General features: G+C 46.3%; 1 protein-coding gene across 1 annotated transcript; it reads left to right on the forward strand.

The window, feature by feature from the left end:
• The first annotated feature begins 816 nt into the window (after window positions 1-816).
• On the forward strand, window positions 817-21,665 carry QDPR (quinoid dihydropteridine reductase). Its single transcript, XM_079154091.1, has 7 exons — window positions 817-1,015; window positions 3,514-3,606; window positions 7,210-7,306; window positions 9,858-9,998; window positions 15,909-16,017; window positions 18,135-18,218; window positions 20,972-21,665. Exons 1-7 carry the CDS (start codon window positions 917-919, stop codon window positions 21,075-21,077), a joined length of 729 nt encoding a protein of 242 aa, XP_079010217.1. The 5' UTR covers window positions 817-916; the 3' UTR covers window positions 21,078-21,665.
• Window positions 21,666-21,955: the final 290 nt, after the last annotated feature.

The following is a 21,955-nucleotide window of genomic DNA, read 5'->3' on the forward strand; positions in this document are numbered from 1 at the left end:
TCTTCTTTGACTTTGGGTCAGATTCGACTCAGCACTGTACGTAGACATGCTGATCATCTGAGAACTGTTTTGCCTAAAACTTTATAATATAAACTATAATATAGGGTTAACTTGACCTCGACTCCCCTAGTCTTTATCCTGGCTTTAAGGCTAAAGACAGCTAACAGTCACTATGACCAGAAACACTAAATCATGAAAGGAACAGAAAAGTAACGTGGCACCTGGGTTCCTATGAGACTTCCACCTATTCCCAGAAAAGACGTGCATATTCCTACAACAGCCTCTTCCTCTATCTTATTATTCATATCCTACATCTCCTCCATCCATCCCCTGGAGTTGAGAAGCTGACTGTGTGCAAAACAAATCCTTTTTCTTCGGCCACCAAATAAAGCCATCCCCTTCCCTCCTTCCCTCCGGTCCTTCCATTCCAACTCTCCTTTCTTGGATACTGATTTTTCCTAAGGATGTGCTTCCGAAGGGTTAGCTAACAGCATTACCTTTTGCAATCTTTCCCAAACCCCAGGGGGCCAGACTATTACTCACTCCTGAGGAAACTCAGGCATGGAAGTCGCTTAGGCCACACGGCTATCAAACAGTGGGGCAGGCAGAGTCCGCACTCTTAGATAAATAACGTGTTTCAGGAAGTTTCTCCAGCAATGGACTTCCAGGTCCGCGCAGCAGCACCTTCCCGCCCTCACGCGCCTGCCCCGGGCTAGACCCTCCTGGGTGATAGGCGGCTGAGAGGCGGGGCTTTGCTGGTGTCCCCGCCCCCGGGGCGGGGCGGATGTGGGCGTGGCCGCAGGCGCAGGTCCCGGGCGGCCGAGCTCTCCTGGCGGAGTGGAGCGCTAGGCGGCGCAGCGGGCGCGGCGCTAGGGTCACGGCCTGGGGAGCTGCGGAGCCGGCGGGGAACAGCGGCATGGCGGCGGCGGCGGGCGAGGCGCGCCGGGTGCTGGTGTACGGCGGCAGGGGCGCGCTGGGCTCGCGATGCGTGCAGGCCTTCCGGGCCCGCAACTGGGTAATGTGGCGGGTCGGGGGCCGCGGGCCTCTGCCACCAGGGGCGGGCACTGTGGTGACCGGGCCCAGGGCTTCTGGTACAGCCGGGAGGGCAGCCAGGAGGAAGCCAGGACCCCAGTGCACCTGGGACACGGATGCCTGCCCGTGCCCGCACAGGTCTGCAAAAGCAAGTCTCTGTCTTGCAGACACGCCGGCCCCAAGAACGGGGCCTTTGCGCTGCCAGCAGGGTGGTGGTGGAGGGTCTGCTCCCTGGACCCTCTCTGAGCCCAGAAAGTCGGGATGAATTCTTGAGGGGGAAGGAAGAGGAGCTGGGGTGAGAATTTAGGACGCCTCTAGATTTAGACTCCCTGTTGTCTCCAGTTGCTAGGCCCATGACGGTGAATTGTTCACTTAATGCCTGCCAACCTCAGTTTCCCCATAAGTAAAATGGGGATTAATGATGGTGTTTACCCCTCCAGGGAGTTCTGAGGAGTAAATGAGATAATTGCTGTTGTTGCAGGTAGATTATTTGACTCACCCGCCAAAAACTATATAAATGCTAGTTATTATTGATGTTACTGTTACCACTCCTGTTCCTTTAGCTCCTTTGGACCTGCGGGTTTGAAGACAGCCGGCAGCTGCTGCCAGATTCTTTACAAAGAATATTTCAATTACTTTGCATAGCCAAGTGTCCAGTCTCAGACGCTGGCAGGTGGAACAGGGCCGAGGGGAGGAAGTCAGGGACTCTTGAACCATCTGGTCAGCAGGGTTTAGCACATGGGTCTTCTCTGCAACTGCCACTTGCTTAGAAGTCTGTCCTGGAGTTCTGGGGCACCTTCCTGGGAGTTTAGTTAGCAGAGGCAGGGAAAGTTAGCAACCTGGGAAAGGGAGTCCCCTTGAACCAGAGGGAGGGTCCCAGAGTTTTCTTCTCTCTCAAAATTTGGTACAGGAATATGCTTCTAAAGGATTCCAAACACACCTTCCCCTCCTGTCACCCACCTGCTTAGAATCTGGGAAAGCTGGTTAGGGTGTCTTCTTAGGTCTGCAGAGATGGGGGTTGAGATGCTAGCATTGAAGTAATGTCTGCTAGGGGCTAGGCACTGCGCGTCTCTGCATGGGAGCGCTCTGACTCCTAATTTCATTTAGTCCTCCCTGTGACTTTAATGGGGTAGATCTGTTAGTGTCAGTGTTGCAGATGTGGAGGGCTGTGCTTTTGCTTGGCAGGGGGCACTTTGGTTTCCCTTCCACTGGGGTGGAGTCTGATGAACTGATTTACCTCTGACTCTTTCTCCCCCTCCCTTGTTGGCTCCTTAGGGAGGGCTGGAATGGAGTCTTCTTTGTCTCCGTGTTCCCCATGGCTTGTGGTGTACAAGTAATGAGAGTTGTTGAGTGAGGCTGTGGTCACAGCTTAAGATAGAGATATTGACCTCTGGGGCCTTCAGACTGAAGGACCCTGGAGCTTTCTGAGTAAGAACCCTGGTCTCCTGAGCCTGGAGACTTAGCATCCTCCATTTCATGGCATTCTTATGCTAACCCTGTCAGTCATTAAGGACCCACTCTTTATGGGTGGGGAATGGCCGCAGTGCTAGAGGCCTTAGAGCCCCTCAGTGGCCCAGATAGCATTCACTTTCACTCCCAAACCCTCTGCCATAGACAGGCATCCTCCAAACTGCCAGCCTCCACAGGAGGAATCTGGTCAGCCACGTGCTTTCGTACAGTCTAAGAGCTAAGAAGGGCTTTATATTTTAAAATGGTTAAAAAAACAGAAGAACAATATTTTGCGACATGTGGAAATTATATGAAATTCATATTTCAGCATCTGAAGATTTATTGGAACACAGCCATGCTCCTTCATGTCCCTATTGTCTGTAGCTGGCTATGCTCTGCTGCTGTCATAACAGATTTGAGTGCTTGCGACAGAGACCATAGGCCAGCAAAGTCTGAAATGATTACTCTCTGGTCTTTACAGGAGATTTGCTGACTCCTGGTGTCTCTAGAAGTGAAGAGAAGTGAGGGGAGGAGGAGGGGTGTTTGGAGGGAAAATGCACTGGGATGAGGTGAAGTCTGGGGCTAAAGTCGCAAGTCCCTGGGAGAGGTCATTTGCCACTTCCTTCTCTCATGGGTTTTCATTTACACGTGGAGCATCTTTAAAGCAAAAGTCCGAAATGCTCCAGAATCCAAAACGTATTTGAGGGCCAGCATGATGCCCCAGTTGGAAAATACCATGCTGTGAAACTTTGTAGCATGTACAAAATTATTGAAAACGTCATATGATATTACCTTGAGGCTAGGTATAAAGTATGTATGAAACATAAGTGCATTTTTGTTTAGACTTGGGTCTTCTTATGTATATGCAAATATTCTAAAATCCCCAAATGTCCAAAATCTGAAAAATGCATTTTGGATTAGGGATACTCATCCTGTAAGCCTCTTTTCTGTCTCTGTTTCCCCCATTTCTGGGTGTGAATCTTAAAGGAGTAACAACTTACTGTCTCTGAATCAAAATTTTTTTCTCTCCAGTGGGTTGCCAGCATCGATGTGGTGGAAAACGAGGAGGCCAGTGCTAGTGTGGTTGTTAGGATGACAGACTCCTTTACTGAGCAAGCTGACCAGGTAACTCCAGAAACAGCCCCCAGCATTCTGGCTGGGAAGCCCCAGGGAGGGCTTTCCACTGACTGTGTGTTCTTTTTTTACAGGTATTATTTCTGTAATTATGAAGGTGATTTGTGCTCATGGAAGAAAATTTGGACAAAGTGATAAAATTCAAAGATAAATCATATAATCCATATCTGAGTAGCTCATTGTGGCCTGTTTTCTTGCCTTTCCTATGCATACTGTATTGTTATTACTTTTGAAAGTTGAGGTAATTTTGCATTTTATATACTGTGATCAACTTCTTTTGTTCTTTTAAATTTATTCTGTAATTTAAATTCTTCAGCACATAAAAGAAAACCTCTTTGGGATGTATACTTTTTCATATTGGTGATTGGCCACAGTTTTACTCATTGCAACTTACTGTACACTTCGGTTCTTTTTTGCAGATTTTCATTTTCCTTTTATTTTTTATTATTTATCAAAAATGGTGTGGTGAACATCTTTGTCTACATAGTTGATTTTTGGTGTGTAGTCTACAGTGTGAAGTTACCTAGTTCAAAGGATGACTGTTAATACAGATTATTTTAAAATTAAAAAATTATATGAATGTCATAAAATAACCTGAACACAGCTATATAAATATACAGGTAAACTGTAAAATGCTCCATTTTCTCTCTAAGATAGTGATATTCCCCAAACGGCATCACTGTTAACTGTAGGGATGTTTGGGGGAAATATTTTAGAAGCTCTTAGGCAGCTCTGCCTTTCTGGAGGGACCATTTCGAGTTGCCGGGAGGACTCTGTTGAGTGTCCCATGCTGGTGCTTAACCCTCATGCCTCAGGAAACCTCCAGGTCATTCTGCACGATATACCATTTTTTCACAACCATTCATGACGCAGGCGAGTGGGTCATTTTATGGCTGCGATCACTGGGTTTCAGACATGAAGTGCCATGGTCAACAAGCTAGTTCCCGGTGGAATCGGGACAAGGGTTCTGACACTAACTTGGCTTCTAAGTGGGTCACCGTTTCCTTTTCATGTAGTCTTATGGTCTTAATACTGTTGGGTGTTTTCTGATCCTTGACTATTTTAACAAATTCAAAGACTTTTTAAGGTGATGTGTGTGTGATGCTGAAAATACAGATAAGCAAAAAGACGAAATCGTTTATAGTTCCACAGTGCAGTTAATATATTTTAAAGTTCTTTTCCAATCCATCTCTCCAAAACATATGTATGTAATTCTAAAATATTTAAGAATAAAACTGAGCATAACTTGTAGCTCATTTACTCTTTCTAAAGCATCAGATTGATGTAGGGTAGAATTAAAAGCCAGATGAATTTATTATAGAACATAGTCATCTTTTGCTATCCATGGGGAATTGGTTCTAGAACCTTCTGTGAACATCAAAATCTGCAGATACTCAGGTCCCTTATATAAAGTAGTGTAGTTGTTGGCAATAACCTGCACAGCCTCCACATCCTTTATGCCCTCTAGACTACTTATAAGAACTAATACAGTGCTAAACTAATATTTGTTGTACTTTATTGTTTAGATAATGATGACAAGAGCAAAGTTTATACGTGTTTATTACAGATGTAGTTTTCCCCTTGAATATTTTCTGTCCAAAGTTGGTCGAATCCTTGGATGTGTAGCCCACAGGTATGGATGACCAACTGTGTTTTCATTGTTCTTACCTTCCTTTAATATGATCCTAATGTTTGCTCTACTTAAGTGATACAGATTAACCTTAATGAGTTTAATAATGAAATTGACTTGCCTTTTTTAGTTGCCAGGCACTGTTCTGAGTACATTATTTACTTTAATACATCTAGTCTCCATAACACCCTCAAAACAAAATTTCTAATTTTACCTCCCTTTTAGAAATGGGGAGAGTGAGGCACAGAAAGACCCTTGGCATTTGCCTAAGGTCAAATAGGTAGGAAGTGGCGTGGTCTGAGGCACAGAAAGACCCTTGGCATTTGCCAGGGTCAAACAGGTAGGAAGTAGCGAGGTCGGGATTTGGACCTGGGCAGTGGGAGTTTAATGACTGTTATTCTTTTAACCACTGTGCTAAGCTTCCTCAGATCAAACTACTGTCATGTGAACAAAGTAATCAAAAAACTAAATGGAAAGGCAGTGCCCAGGCTTGGCAAGCAGCACGTCTTTTGGGTGTGGGTCTCTGCAGTCAGTGTCTCCTTAGTTCCTGTTATCTGCAGGTTCAGATGTCCTTGTGGGTTTTTGACTGTGGATGTTGTCCCCACCTGAAACTTGACTATAGAGTGCATCTGTGAGACAAGAGACTGAGAAATGCCTTAGTTATTATGGGCTCAGCTTTTAAAATGATGTATTTCTGGCTCAACAGTGTGATAGTCATTTTTTAGTTTTAATGCTCTACAAGAAGAAATTCAGTCCTGAGACATGTAAAATTGGTCAATGGGCAGGAAATTCAACTAGTGACAAGATTTGAAGTGAGAAAGACACTGAATCTATAGAAGATTCTTGAGCAGAGAGCAAAATTTAAGCGGAGGGAATTTAAATTTAAATTTAAATTTTATTGTAAAAGTGAAGTGTAATGTTTTAAAAAGAAAAAGAAGTCAAACAGGTGCATGGTTGCTGGCTCCATGTGTCCCTAAAAAGTAGACCATGCCAGGTTATGCATGGGTTCTGTGCATGTGCAGAAGCTGACCCAGCTTCTAGCAGCTGGCTCTGGGCTCTGGACACAGCTTCAGAGAGAAGGGAGGGGCTGACGGGTAACTCAGAGCCACAGGAGGAAGGTCAACAAAAGATGCATCAGGTTAGGTAGAGGCCATGGAAGATTCGGGAAACTTCTTAAAACGAAGTTAGGTGAGGCGTGTAGCCGAGGGAAGATTGGTCTCCACTGGCAATTGAAGGAGCAGTTGAGTCCTCAGACATTTCCTGGGAAGAGGTAACGGACTGAGGTGTTGCTGGAGAGACACTGGGTCTTGATTTAAATCTTTAGAAGACTGATCTTAGTGTGCGCTCGGGAGGCATTACCTCAGCCATTCTAGAGAACCCAGGAAGAGTTGTGGTCCTTGGCCAGAATGGCCTGTCTCACCAGATTGTTCTTTTAATAAATTGGAACAAGAGGGCATGAATATATTTTTTGTTCTTTAAAATTTCCAACAAATATAGATCATTAAAATGAACCCCATGTACTCAGTATTTACCAACATTTTACCATTGACAGTCTTTTTTTCTTGTGCTTAATTTTTGACATTTTTCTGTGAGTTACAGTTAAAGGAGTTTTTGTTTTGGGGGCAAAGTAGAGCTGATTCTCTTCTCAGATTATGATTCCATGATTTGGGAAGGAAGTCTGGAGTGGAATTCACTAGAATGTTAGCTATGGGCCATGAAACCTAGGTTTTAAATTATTATGAAGAGGCTCTAGATTGCTTATTGAAAATCCCACTGAAATGTAGTTGGGCTTCGCTATTCAAAACACTCCTCAGAGGTGAGTCTTTCCATCTGGTATCTCTGTTAATTGTCAGCACTATAAACTGACTTGAAACGAAGAGGAAGAGAAACGGAGGCAACTGTCGGGATGCAGGCTATCTCGGGCTGCCTTACCGCTCACGCGTCTGCTTGTTCCCTTGCTCAAGGTGACTGCTGAGGTGGGAAAGCTCCTGGGTGAAGAGAAGGTGGACGCCATTCTCTGTGTCGCTGGAGGATGGGCTGGAGGCAACGCCAAATCCAAGTGTGAGTTCTTTTCTGAGTTAATCATTCATTCCTCTCTGCTCTTTGTCCGGCTGATGTGGATCAGGTGATGACTAGATGCCAGGCCAGCTGTTTTTCTGTATGTCTCCCAGAATCTTTACAATAGCTCTGTGACTTAGTGTGTTTTGTGCTGCTACAACAAGAATACCTGAGAGTGGGTCATTTATAAAGATCAGAAATTTATTCTTACAGTTTTGGAGGCTGGAAAGTCCAAAACTGAGGCTTTGGAATCTGGTGAGGGCCTTCTTGCTGCATGATCCCATAGTGGAAGGTAAAAGGCAAGGGAGCATGAGAGAGGGGGTGGGTGGGGGGCGCCTGAGCCCCCTTTATCAGTTACTGACTCCTGCAGTAATGACATTAATCCACTCATGAGGACATAATCACTTTTAAATGTCCCACCCCACTTCACTGTTGCTCTGGGGGTTTAAATTTCCAACATGTGAACTTTGGGAGACACATTCAGACCATAGCACCATCATTAATGCCTGTTTGGAGGAGAGAGTTAGCATTGAGTTTAAAGCTCAAAGTGGAGACAGAATGAAATCAGCCTTGCTTCTGCCCAGACTTTCAGGGTTTATTCTATTTAGGAATTGGGGATATACATGAACTTGACAGATTATTCTGCTGGTCTAAAGAATTCAGAGGTGAGCTTTTGCTGAATCTGATTACATTCTTAAACTTTTTTATTATGAACATTTTCACACATACAGAAAATGCACACAAGGTTATCAGGCTATTTCACCAACCTGAGTACCCCATAAAATACCAATCTCACATTTAAATGTGGCTCACAGAACTTCAATTCCTCTTGAAGTGACTTTCTTTAGTAAGTGTAAAAGGGATGGTAAAATTAGGAAACTTCCATTTTCTTTATTGATTGCTGTGTTTGAGGAGGCTCTGACAGGGTTTATAAGGAGGCTCTAGATTGCTTAATGAAAAGTTTGTGACACTGTTATGCCCTCCAAGTAGACTCAGCAGTTGTTAACATTTGCTGAATGCTCGCTTGCTTTCTTGCATGCCTGCACTCTGTGTATTGCTTTTTTGTTAACCATTGGAAGGAAAGTACGTGTCACCTCACTTTAGCATGCACCTTTCCCAACAGTGAGCCTGTTTTCCTACATTATGCTGACACCATTGTACCTATGAAGATTGACAATAATTCTATAAAATAATGTCAAATTGCAAACTGTTGCTGTTTTTAGTCTCTTAATGTAGACTTATCTCCCCTGCCTCCATGAGGCTTTGTATTGAGTCCCAGGTAGTTTTCAGAATTAGAATGTCCCATGTTCTGGATTCCACTGAATTCTCTAAGGTGTCATTTGATGTGTTCCTCTACCAGTGTTCCCTTGTGAACTGGAAGTTAGGTCTAGAGACTTGTTTAGATTCAGGTTAAACATTTTCAAGGTGGGAGTTCTTCCCAAGTGGTCTTGTGCACTGAACATTACATCACATTGGAAGCCCAGCATGTCAGATGACCCTGCTCATGGGAATGTCAGATTCGATGCTTGGTTGAGGTGCTAAGCGTCAGACTTCCATGTTTTCCTGTTTGCATAGAGTATGTGACCCATTGGATTGTATATTGGGACTGCGTGTGAGTACGCTCATCCCCTAATGATTTTAAGCAGCTGTTGGTGACCCCTGCCTAAAGCCATTATAGTGACAGCTGGAAAATGGAAGTTTTCTGATTTTATCATCTCTTTTACACTTATTAGCCAAAGCCATTGAAAGAGGAATTGAAGTTCTGTGAGCCACATTTAAATGTGAGATTCTGTGTTTTGTGGGATAGTCAGGTTGGTAAATAGCCTGATAACCTTGGGTGTATTTTGGAAGCAAGAAGTGATAAACGTGGGTCCAGCACATTTTTTCCTTGTCTTTTTTAGTAGGGAAATGCAATCCCTGGTGTGTGTCTGCTGCCCCTCTATCAGGAGGGCATTCTTTCTGGATCCTGGGGTTCCATGTGTCCTGTAAGTCGCCCCTTGGTGGCGTGACACATGTTGCCACTTGTTCCTCCTGCCTCTCTGGCAGAGGGCTGAAACAAGTGTGATGAGGTTCTTATTTCAGCTCCCTTTGACGTGTTTCTAAAACTGACATTAGCCTTTCAGCCACAAACAACGTAGCTCTGACCAAGCCCCCTTTATGGCTGCGTGGTAACATTCCTTGGATTTTTAGCAGATAAAAGCCCACGTAGTCATATAGGTTTTGTTTTCAATCCGACGCCTTTTGTAAAGTGAAACAATCTTTGATTGATGCCTGTGCAGCAATCTGGTGACTCCAGATTTACTTGCTAAAATTCATTGGCTAAAATTTTCCCGGTTAACAGGTGAGGAAGCTGAGACTTGGTGGTCACATGACTGGGTTTGAGCCTGTGCCTGCCTCTCTGACTCCCCAGCCTGGGCTGCTGCTGTCAGACCCTATTGTGGATGGGGGTGGGGGACCAGGGAACTGGGGGGGCCTCCTTGAGTTAGGGCTACATGGGTCAGGTTCTGCTTTTGGTTTCTCCTCTGGGAATCTGAACCCACATTTTTCTGCTCAGCTCTCTTTAAAAACTGCGACCTCATGTGGAAGCAGAGCATGTGGACATCGACCATCTCCAGCCATCTGGCCACCAAGCACCTCAAAGAAGGAGGCCTCTTGACCCTGGCTGGTGCCAAGGCTGCCCTGGATGGGACTCCTGGTAAGCCTTTATTTTCCAACTGTGGAATGGGAATGTTTGCATTGTGTGCCAGGGCTGCTGGGACTTCATGGGATGAGGAATATTAAAGCCCTTTATGCACTCAGGTGCTTTACTGTTGGATGGATTTTATCCCTTTTATGCGTGACTCTTCAGTGTGTGTGGGGGTCCTGATCTTTTCATTTGCATTTATCCTTATGTTCACAGTGGTTATGGAATCCTACAGTCTGGCACCCCCTCTCTGTCCATTATCTGTGGTCCACCCAGGAGTGAATGCTGTGGTAGATATTCCCTGGCAGATAAGCAGGTGTTATCATCATTGCGCGTGGTCACCTGTCCCAGGGAAGGAGCTCAGCAACTGGAAGTTGCTCATCCACTCTGGAATGAGAGGCCAGGAGTGGATTCTTCATTCTGTTTTCTCTGACCAAATTTCTGCTGTTGTTTCCCCAATTGTACCAACAGTGACAATAATATCCAACTTGAAGAGTCACCCTAAATCTGTAGAGCTGTAGACAGTAGATAGTGCCCAGCGTGTGGTAGGACCGGTACATGGAAGGTCTTGCTACATTCACATCAAATGGTCAGTCTTGTTATATTTACTCTTTGCCTTCACACATACCCTCATTTCATCCTGGGGTGGGTACACCGTTGGCTGTTTCAGTGTACCGGTCAGGGAGTCGAGTGCATTGTCCAGGTTCATACAGTAGAGATGCAAGCTTGCTTTGAATGAAACCCATTTTGCACTCTTTGCTCTTTCTGTTACATCGTGCACACCCCATTGTCCTTTGCATTTTTCATTCCCTGGGGCTGCCGTACACTGGATGGCTTAAACAGGAAAGATTCGTTTTGGGGGCTGGGGAGATAGCTCAGCTGGTAGAGTGCTTGCCTCTCAAGCACAAAGCCCTGGGTTCAATCCCCAGTACCACACACACACAAAAGAAGATCCGTTTTCTCACAGTTCTGAAGCTTACAGGCGGCTGCCTTTTCTACCTGTATCCTTGTGGTCTTCTGTGTGTGTGCCCTGTTGTCCTCTTCTCGTCTTCCGTGTGTGTGCCCTGATTTCCTGTCCTTGTGAGGACCATATTGGTCATTTTAACATAATCATCTCCTTAATGACTCTTTCCAAATACAGTCACATTCTGAGGGGCTGCTGATTAGGACATCGTCACGTGACCCTGGGGGATGCACATCGGCCCATTGCACAGGGCGAAGTGCACAGAGGGGAAGGAAGTGCCTCCTAAACTCTTTTTTTTTTTTTTTTTTGAAGGAAACTTTTGTGGATCTAATGACCTTGGGCACATTCTCAATTTTAATGTAACTCACTGAACTGTGAAGTCTTATTAAGTAGTGGTTTTTGCCACTCATTTTCTTACTACATTTCTCAGAGGATATGATTGTACAAGTCCATGGCTGTTGCAATAATTAAATCTGTTTAGATGTTAGATGTCCGTTTGGTTGAGGTCTGATTTTATTAAAGGTGACATAGGCCAGAGGCACTGGAGACTAAATACAGAAATGAATAATAGTTTGATATTTAAAAACAAAACCCTGGGACTGAAAGACTAATTTTTCTAAAGGACAAAGCAATATTCTCTCCTTTCCTTTGGTTAATAAGTTTAGAGGGTCCCCGACTTTGAATAGTGTTTCAGTTTCCAGTTTTTTGACTTGCAATGATGAGACGATCAGGTGTTCACTCTCAGTACAGTATTCAACAGTTTACACAAGATAGGCTCTTGTTAGATGATTTTTCCTGACTACAGCTTATGGAAGGACATGAACGTGTTTGAGTCAGGCGAGGCTGAGCCATGCTGTTTGGTAAGTCAGTGTGCTAAATGTGTTTTCAACTTGGGGTTTCAGCTTAGCATGGCTAATCAGGATGTAGCCCCATCATAAATTGAGGAGTGTCTGCATCCTCCTTTATGTGCCCGCAGGGCCCTGGAAGCACCCACACTTACAGTCTTCCGTGGAGACTGTCACACTTACTTACTATCACATATTTGGCAAGTTACTTAACCACTCTGAGCCTCAAAATAACAAATTTTGTTATTTGTGAAATGAGGATGAATAGTGATTCTCCTGTGTATGGCTGTTGTGACGTGTGTGCATCTTGATGGAGGTAAATGGCTTAGAGGGTGTTGCGGCGAGTCTGTAGACAATGTGAACTCTTAGTGTGTGCTCCGGGCTTACTTTTGCCCCATTACTCCTGCTTACTACAACGGACATAAATTTGTCTTTAAACTCTTAGGTTAGATATTAAGCTAATTCGAGGCATGAGATCGTTTTGTTGTTGTTGTACTGGGGATGGAACTGAAGGCCTTATTTGTGCTAGGCAAGCTGAGCCATGTCCCCAGCCCCTTTTAATTTTTCTTTTTGTGACAGAGACTCACTGAGTTGCGCAGTCTGACCGTGAACTTATGATCCTCCTGCTTCAGCCTCCCAAGTAGCTGGCATTGCAGTCCTGTGCACCATGTATGACGAGTTATGACATCTTTCAACTTTGGTTCAGATACCCCCCCAACATTTGGGGAAATCTATACTTTGAAAGTAAATGATGAATCAAGCTTAATACTCCCTCAAACTCAAGAAGATTTGTTAAAAAATGAAATATTGGCTTTTGCTTAGAGAGATACTGAGTAGATGTCCCCCCTCTTTCCAGGGTTGTATGGGAGGGCTGTTTACAAACTGGAGGATAAATATACTAAAGCAATGGGACCACTGTGCGGTGGTTGGCATCTTTGTAGGGAGCACACTGATCATTTTATAATTTGGAAGAAAGTGTTTATCTTCCTAGCGAGGTGCACTTTTTTTTATTTTGCAAAGTAGGTCTTACCCACTTTGTGTGTCCAGAGGTGCTGTTCTGTAGAGCTAAGCCATTAGGGTTGCTGGTTGCTTTCTCCCCTTCCCTGGATTCCCTTTCTGTTGTTTGAATGGAGTGAAAAGAGTCTTGGGACTTTGCTGAGTTTGTCATGTTTTTAATCCACGGTTGGCTTCTTGACCCCTGATTAGAAAGAGAAGTGCAGGATGGGGAAATACTCTCCTTGTGCTTCTGAGTACTTTTTGAGACCTTGACCCTCTTTTGCAATTCTTGGTGGTTGTGGAGGCTGGTTGGTGGTTGGTTCCTGGCTGGGCTGTGGCGCCCCTCCCCCTGGGCCTGGCTTTACGCAGCGGTGCGGTGCTGGGGTTTTTAAGGAGGCTGCTGAGGTCTGGAAGGAATAGTGGCTTTCTGAAGGAGGAGGTGTTGGTGGGATTACCTGTGCTCACTGTTGCTGTGATAGCAGTATCCAGTAAGCAGCTGCAGTTTGTGTGCAGTGGGGAACACAGAGGGGAGGGACACCCCGTTTCTACCACGTCTGTCAGGCAGACGAACACACCCTAATAAAAGGCATCTCTCGCTTCAGGCCGCAGATCCTCATTTTAAATAGTGGGAGGGAAGAAAGACTTACAGGTAGCATGATAACATATGTCAAAATTGGCTCAGGTGGTGTGCCTTGCACACGTATAGCTTATTGTACATCAGTTAATCTCAGTAAATTTGTTAGAAAACAAGTATAATGTTTTTAGGCATCTACCTTGTTCGGCTAGACTTATTGGGTCAAGCTCTATATGCATGATGCCACTTTGTCTGCAGAGGTACCTAGGTGCAGTTGTGGTCACTTGATTACAGGTGAGAAAACCAAAGTTCAGCAATGCTAGGTGACTCGTCTAAGACCACTCGGCAAGGAAGTAGTTAGGGGGGTAGTAAGTAGCAGATCAGTGTGGGCGCTGCACTGATCCCTCGACTCGCTCATTGTACTGCGGTCTTGTGGCTGGAGCGGTGCTGGTGGCGTGAGCATGCGAGACTGCTCTGTTCAGGGCTCAGCAAAATGCCCTGCGGGAGGGGAGCCCAGCTCTGGGGAGATTTTGTGGCGGGACCTGATTTGATCAGGGTCTAGGAGTTTGAAAAGAACTTATTTCATCGCATAATCATTGCCACTGCGTTAATTAGATTCATGAGTATCCTGTGCATCCTAATCTTGCATCAAAGGCAGCTTAGTAATAAATGATTTTTAATAAAAAAGATTTTTAATATAATAAATAAAATGGCACAATTTTTTATAGCTTAAATAATGGTCATACCCCACTTTTTTGCAAAAAAATTTGGCATAAAATCTGTGACAATTATGCAGTGAAATATGTAGAACTTAAGGGAAAAGGTGAGAAGGCAGTGCATTAGTTTTTATTTAACCAATTTTATTAATCAGTTTTTTAAATTGAAAAAAACGAACCAGTGCTTGCAGAAAGCGTCCACGTGGAGCTGAAGGAGATACAGTGAGTAGGGAGATGCCCTCCCACCCAAGCCCTGGTCCTGCCGCTCTCCCTCCCCCGCTCTGCCAGTCTCGCCTCTGAGCACCCTTCTGGAAGCACCTCTGCTCTGTGTGCACCCGCACGACTCCAGTCCATTCACGTGTTTAAAACAATAATTCAGTGGCTCTCTAGGTGCTTTTTTCACTTCCTCGTAGATTGTCCTGTCAAAGTTAGTTTGTCTGGAATCCTGAGAAACTAAGGGTCGGTGGAGGCATTGGCCCAGCTGTGATGAAGCAGAGTCCCAGGCAGAACTTCAGCTTCACGCTTTTTTGAGGACCCACCCTTTGATGAAGCCCCGTTGTCCACCCTCACCTGTTGCTCTTTCCTGATAAGAGTGATTGAAATACTGAATGCCACTCTCTGGATCGGCCTACACTGTTGACTGACAATTAAGGCCCCTACCTCTGGAGCTTACCTCCTTCTGGGAGTGAAAGAGCCTGTTTGAGATATAAGATGCCTCCCTGTACAAACTGCTAGTGACGTGGGCATTGGTATTGCGTTTAGGGGGAATGAACTGGAGGCTGAAGGGCACGCTGACATCGCCTGGTGGTGAGGAACCACGCCTGGGGCCAAACCCTGGCCTGGAACTCAGAGCCTAGTTCCTTTCCTGTGGGCTGTGGGACTCCTCCTTGGAGCTGGGAATTTCTTCGTATTCCTAACACTGGATCTATGAATCCACACGTAGAAGAGGCTCCACGGTGTGAGGGTTCAGTGGGGTTTTGGTGTCTGAGAGCAGGCAGCCCCTGGCAGCTCCTCCCCAGCTCTGGCTTTGTAGGCAGTGGAGTGGTGGCAGTTGGGCCCAGTGGTAGTAAAGAAATAATCCAAGGCCAGAATTGCCAGTCCTGTCAGAATGAGCACAGGCAGCTGTTCCCCATCTCTGGTGAGGAGGGAATGTTTTCAACAGCTGTAGATTCCTGCCGATGCCAAGAGGAAGAATGTGCGCCTGCATGGTAGGATGAATGATGGAGAGCTGACCTGAAGGGTGCTTTCTGCCTCAGCTCCCAGCAGAGCAGCTCCCAGGCAAGCGGGCAGCTAGTCCCCTACACAAACCTGTGCTTCCCGCCAGTCAGAGGGGCTGTCCCTGATGGGGTTCCCGAGGCCTTTCATGGATACAGCCTCCTTTGATCCTCAGCCTTGTGAATGAATTGGGATCAGAGTTACCACTACTATTTACAGGTGGGAAAACAGGCCCGGGGGGGTCCGTGATTTTTAATCATTGGTAAAACAGGAGAGCCCCACTTTGTGAATTCTGAGTCCAGGATCCTTCCCACTGCTTCCTGTTACCAGCTGGGGAAGAAGAATCTGTAGTGGCACCAATGATCTCTGTGCAGCGTGTGTTCCTGGAGACTGGCCAGAGGCTACAACCCCTGCCTGCCTGCCTGGCCCTGTCCCCTCTTTCTCTTTGCATGCTCTTTTGTGTGTGTGTGTGTGTGTGGTGCCCTGCTTGAAGAAGGGCAGATAGAGCTGTTGATAAAGTTTTAATGAACCAGATGTACAAAGGAGATCATACATTCTGTGGTCACTCAGGAAGCCAGTGGTAATCAAGCTGTATTTTTCCCCATTTCCCAGGGATGATCGGCTACGGCATGGCCAAGGGTGCTGTCCATCAGCTCTGCCAGAGCCTCGCGGGCAAGAACAGCGGCATGCCACCCGGAGCTGCTGCCATCGCTGTGCTCCCGTAGGTGCTTGGGGGTTTCCCGGCTGCCATTCACCTCTGCCCACCTCTGTCCACCCCTGTCCAGGGCCAGGAGTTGATGCTTGTCAGGGAGTCACTTTCTGCCAGGAACCTGTATGTGCATCTTCTCAGGTTCTAAAATCCACCAGAGACCCTTAAGATGCTTGTCTTAGTCTTCTCAGAGTACTTGAGGTGGGTGATCTACGAGCAACAGAAGTTTATTACAGTTCTGGAGGCTGGAAAGTTCCGACTTAGAGTGCCAGCAGGTTTGGTGTCTGGTGAGAGTTATTCCTCGCAGATGAGGCTCCTCAAGACTCTGTCCAGTGCGTGCAGACGAAGCCCTCACGACCTCATCATCTCCCGAAGGGCCCGTCTCTTGATCGCACACCTGTGGATCAGGGCCGGGTGGCGGTAGGCAGCGGGAGGGGGCTTAGGCCTGTAGCATGCTCCTGCAGCCTTTGGATTATATTGGTTTGTCCAGATGGTTGACTAGCTGGTGGGATGGGTCTGTCCTTTTTGCCTCTTTTTTTCCCCTTGGTTTCATTTTTTTTCTCCCTGCTTCCTTTAAAAGTAGCCTACACATTTTACCAAACGTAGCTCTGTTGTTCATGTTGTTATGAGATCTGTGTGTGTGTGTGTGTGTGTGTGTGTGAGTGTGTGTGTGAGTGAGTGTGTGGAGTGTGTGTGAGTGTGAGAGTGTGAGTGTATATGTGAGTATGTATGGAGTGTGTGTGTGAGTGTGTGTGTGTGAGTGTGTGTGTGACTATGTGTGAGTGTGAGTATGTGTGTGTGTGAGAGTATGTGTGTGTGAGTGTGAGTGTGAGTGTATGTGTGTGACTGGGTGTGTGTGTATGTGTGAGTGTGACTGTGTGTGTGAGTGAGTGTGACTGTGAGTGTGAGTGTGAGTGTATGTGTGTGACTGAGTGTGTGTATGTGTGAGTGTGAGTATGTGTGTGTGTGAGTACGTGTGTGTGAGTGACTGTGTGTGTGAATGTGAGTGTATGTGTGTGACTGAGTGTGTGTGTATGTGTGAGTGTATGTGTGTGTGTGAGTGAGTGTGACTGTGTGTGTGTGTGTGTGTGTGTGTGTGGCTGTGCATGGGTGGAAAAGTGAAGGAGGGTTTGTGGGAGGATATGGGAACCATGGCTCTTTTCTGCCTGTGATCAGGAAGGAGGTCCCCAGTTAGTGTCCCATGCGGTGGCAGCTGCCTTGGCAGTGGCATGTTCCTTCTCCCTGCAGGAATTCCAGCAGCAGCTGGCCTGCCTCTTGCCTCCAGTCCTATGAAGGGACACTGGGGCTGCTCAGAGACCTCACTGACCACCTCTCCAGTCCCTCTCAGTTGTGAGGATTTTCTGTGAACACCCTGCAGCTATTTTGAGTGATTCCTGAGGCCTGCATGTTTTGGAGAGATTCCTACATGTGTGAACTCTATATGTTGTTGCCAAAAATTCCCAAGATTTCATGGAAAGTGGATTTGTACTTAAATGTTTAATATTTTAGTATTCTCATATTTGAAATAATGCTATTCCACTTGAATCCTTGGAAATGAGTCTGCTATACTTTAGGGAGTGTTTGGAGACTTAACAAAACAATTTACTTCAGTAAAGACTGTCTGTCTTTAAAATAAAGGCAGGCCGGGTACTGTGGCTCATGCCTGTAATCTCAGCTACTCGGGAGGCCGAGGCAGGAGGATTGTAAGTTCAAAGCCAGCCTCAGCAACTTAGTGAGGCCCTAAGCAACTCATGGAGACCCTGTCTCTGATAAAATATAAAAAGGGCTGGGGATGTGGCTTGGTGGTTAAACCCCCCCTGGGTTAAATCCTGGGTACCAAAAAAAAAACCAAAAACGGGAAGGCAGAATGTGGCTGTTCCCATCTTGTTCCTGATGGCCTCAAGGGTGAGTTGTAAACAGCCTGGTAGAATTACACTCAGGTGTGACTTCTGTTAGTGTGGACAGCTTCTGGTCTCTCTGGTCATCCTCCTGTCTGATTCTCAGATGGATGTCTGTTGGTGCCAGAGACTCACGTGCTAATGCTGCATGTTCGCACGTTCCTGCCCAGGAGGACTGGGCACCTGCTGTAAAGGTTATGCACAGATGACACACTTATCTCTGCATTGCAGGGTCACCCTGGATACGCCGATGAACAGGAAGTCCATGCCTGAGGCCGACTTCAGCTCCTGGACACCCTTAGAATTCCTAGTCGAGTGAGTATTTCAGAGCCACTGACTAAGCAACCCCCAGCCCTCTGTCTCTGCCTTACATGTGCCAAAGGATAAGCCCATGGTCTCTCGGATCATCAGTAATCCAGGGGTGGCCTTGTGAGGTCCCTGGGCCTCTGGGGATATGTGGCACCTCAGCATGAATCTAGGGTAGGTGGATTTGAAGCTAAGCAATGGTGGAGGGGTTTACAGTGGGACATGAATCCTGGCTCCCCCCACCCCACTGTCCAATCAAGCCGAGAATGTTAACGGCTGTAGGCCTCAGCTTGCTCCACTGTATAATGAGGCCACAAAAAGGGTTCAGAGGATGAAACATGGTGTGTGCTGAACCCTTGGCAGAGTGTTGGACCCTTAGCAAGTAAACTCAGCTCCTGTACTGTCATTGCTGATGTGACCAGGGACAGCTGTGTAACCATGAGACTGAATGGAAGTCTGGGATCACGTGTCAATCTGTTGAGCCATAGACCTGCAGAAAGCAGTCTTTTGCTGAAATCTTTTGTGAACATGGTGGCATTTGAGAGCTCACTGGACAAAGGGTTGATTTGCTCTTTTTGCTTTTCTCATCTCGGTTTCTCAGACACCTCTATTTCATAATCCTGAATTCATAGAGCACCCACTTGGGCCAGGTGCCCCCTCGGCCATGGGTGCAGGGGGATGATGAAGCTGCAATCCTGACCTCACGAGCAGCCAAGAGCTGGAGGCCACGACTGTACTAGCTGCTCGGATGGCCACAGAGATGTTTGCACAGTGTGGCTGTGCTTGTCTCATTTAAATTAAATTGGGAGACATTTGGGATTTGCATTTTACATTTGAAACAAGTACCTGCAGTGTACTGGTTACCTGCTGGTGCCAGGCGGCCTTCTGAACACTGCATTGCAATTATTTAATGCTCATGGCAGACTTGCCTCACTTAAGGCTTGGGGAATTGGGGACATTGTGGGGGGTGAGTAACTTGCCTAAGGTCACACAGCAGAGCCAGGATGGAACCCAGGCAGTGTGACCACCAAACCTGTGGTCTTAATAAGTAGTATGTTGACAGTGTTTCTGCCCCTGCCAGGAATCAGGCATAATGCTTTGTGAAAAGAAAAAAAAGATCGAAGTTGTGGAAGAGGTCAGCTTTGAGTTATGATGCATTTGAATTTCTTTTTCTCTTCTTTTGGCAATGCTGGGGATCAACTCAGGGCCTTTTTTTTTTTTTTTTTTTTTAATCATTATTATTATTTTTTTAAGCCAGTGCTCCCAACAGCACTTGAGAGGGCCATTGGTCTAGGACCCTGACTCTAGATGGAACATCTGGGCTCCCATGTGTGAATTTGTGCTGAGCCAAGACCCCAGAGGGAGGGCCATCTCAGGCATCCTTGGTCTAGAAACCGTGTTCAACCACTTGCAGTATTTAAGAACTCACTGGACCAGTTGATGGGAAATCTGCTTTGAAGTGTCTGAGAGCATTACGTTCTTAGCATCCGTGGTAAGGTTCTCGCTCATCCACTCCAAGTTAAGGAGAAGTAAGACATTCCGAGACGTGTGCAGTGAGCACAAGGACCTCTCCACCTCCCAGGTGACCGTCTTCCCTGCGGGACCAAGCTCTGCCTGCCCCAGGCCAGAGGGCCACAGCACTGTGGTTGTCGACAAGTCCTGTAGGCCTCCCGTTTCTGAGCCTGCACTTCTTTTGGCTCGTTCAGCCCTCAGGAGTCTGAGAGTTGACCATTTGACCACCAGATCTAGCCTAGAAGGTTGCAGGTGGGCATGACAGTGTCCCCAGGACCTCTGGGTACTTTCTAAGTTAAGAAGGCCTCAAGGCCCAGCTGGTGAGTTGTCAGACTCACTCTAATGTAAATGTTCTGTTTTTAAAATGTCCCCTACTTGTGGCTATTCCCCGTGAATTCATCGCGTCCTTTTTCAGGTTTGTCTCCTAGAGGTCTTCCTGGCTGCCGCGAGCAGACTTAGCTGCCCCTCTCCTCAGTGCAGCTGTTACCTGCTCTCAGTGCAGCGCTCAGCATGTTTGATTGGAATAGTCTGGTTTCTGTTTCTTTTATTTTCATTGCTTGGCACAACTGTGGGTAGCTTCATGCATGTTTGCTTAAAAAAAAATTCATTTCCAAGGAGGTGTAAAATGCAATGAGCCCCCTTTGTATCTGTGGGTTCTGCAAATGCGGATTTGACCAATCTTGGGTTGAAAACATTGGAGGAAAAATTTGCTTCTGTGCTGAACATGTGCACATTTTTAAACTTGTCTTTATCCCCTGACCACACCGTGCACCAACCGCTTACATAGATTTCACTGTGCTAGGTGTCTAGAGATGATGTGAAGTGCATGGGAGGATGTGTGTAGGTTACATGCAAAGGCTGTGTCATTTTATATAAAGGGTTTGAGCCTCTTTGGATTTTGGTGTCCTCAGGGGTCCTGGAACTAGTTCCTTGCTGATACTGGGGGAGCCTCTATTATGCATATGTCTTTCTTTTAAATTAACTGAAGTCCTTTTTAATCACTTAAGGTCATATCTCTGTTATAAAGAATTTTAACAATGCAGAAAAATAAAAAAATGTTAAGGTCACATCAAATTTTGTCTCTTAGAAATTAGAACAAACGAGCGACTGAACTCCCTGGGACGTGTGTCTGGGACGACCAGGGGCCTTTTCACATCTGCTACTGTATGTCACCCTCTAGCCACTGATGTGAACGTGAGTACGCTCAGACTTTTGCTTTGAAAATGTAAAGCTTCTTTTCTCTCTTCTAGAACCTTCCATGACTGGATCACAGGGAAGAATCGACCCAGTTCGGGAAGTCTAATCCAGGTGGTGACCACAGAAGGAAAGACTGAACTCACCCCAGCGTATTTTTAAGCTTCATCTTCCGTGCGTGGGAGGGGCCTGCCGCAAAAGTCACTAACCTGTCTCAGCGTGGCCGTGTCTGGCCTGTGTCTGGCCTGTGTCTTATGTAACCCTGTTTGTGGTATGGGATTGTGAGTCCTGGTTTTCTCTCGCCTAACGTTCATTTGTTCTCCCAGGACAGTGTAGTATGCTGATGTGAAATAACGTGTGATGGGGCCTGCAAATAGCATGCCAGTCTGTGCTGACCACACGAGGGTGTCTCTGCACAGCCCGTGTCAGCAGCATGCTGGAGTGCTTTTGGGACACTCGTCTGCCCGTGACAGTGGCTGTTGTCTCCACTAGTTGAGTGATTTCTTGGTATCGGATCATTTTGAGAGCTGAGATATTTTTGAATGTCAAGTTTATGTCATAGATGTAGTTTTTGTGACCTTTAATTAAACTGCCTTAAACCTACTTTTGTGGTGTCAGCAAAATCCCCTGGACTCTGTCATGGTATCCTTTTCTTGTGCAGTTGCCAAGTGTGCCCTGGCCTAGGGCTAAGTGTGCAAGAGAACTACTGATAAGTCTTTCGAGTGTTTTTCCTAATAAATGCACTTCATTCACTGTGTCGTCTTCTTTAACCAAACTGAGCGTTACATACGGTTGTCACGGGTGGTGCAGCAGAATCACGGGCTGCCTGAGGTCTTTTCGTCTGGTGTTCTCAAAGGGGATGGGCAGTTTTTTCCACACAGTGGCTGTCTTTGGTACATCTGACTCTGAGGGTGGTGGCTTGGCCCTGTGCCTTTAGAAGTGCCTCTTCAGGTGATTCGGGCTGGTGGTTACATTGTGATACACTCCAGCGTAGTCACTTTGCAGGTGAGGAATTAGGTCCAGAGAACAATTACCATGGT

This window comes from Sciurus vulgaris (assembly GCF_902686455.1).
Source record: "Sciurus vulgaris genome assembly, chromosome: 9".
NCBI lineage: Eukaryota > Metazoa > Chordata > Mammalia > Rodentia > Sciuridae > Sciurus > Sciurus vulgaris.

Excerpts from the sequence above, each read along its gene's own strand:
- QDPR (XM_079154091.1), top strand. The coding sequence starts at position 917 with ATGGCGGCGGCGGCGGGCGAGGCGCGCCGGGTGCTGGTGTACGGCGGC. Across the intron at positions 9,999-15,908 it reads TGCCCTGGATGGGACTCCTG|GGATGATCGGCTACGGCATG; the intron begins GTAAGCCTTTAT and ends CCCATTTCCCAG. Across the intron at positions 18,219-20,971 it reads CCCTTAGAATTCCTAGTCGA|AACCTTCCATGACTGGATCA; the intron begins GTGAGTATTTCA and ends TCTCTCTTCTAG.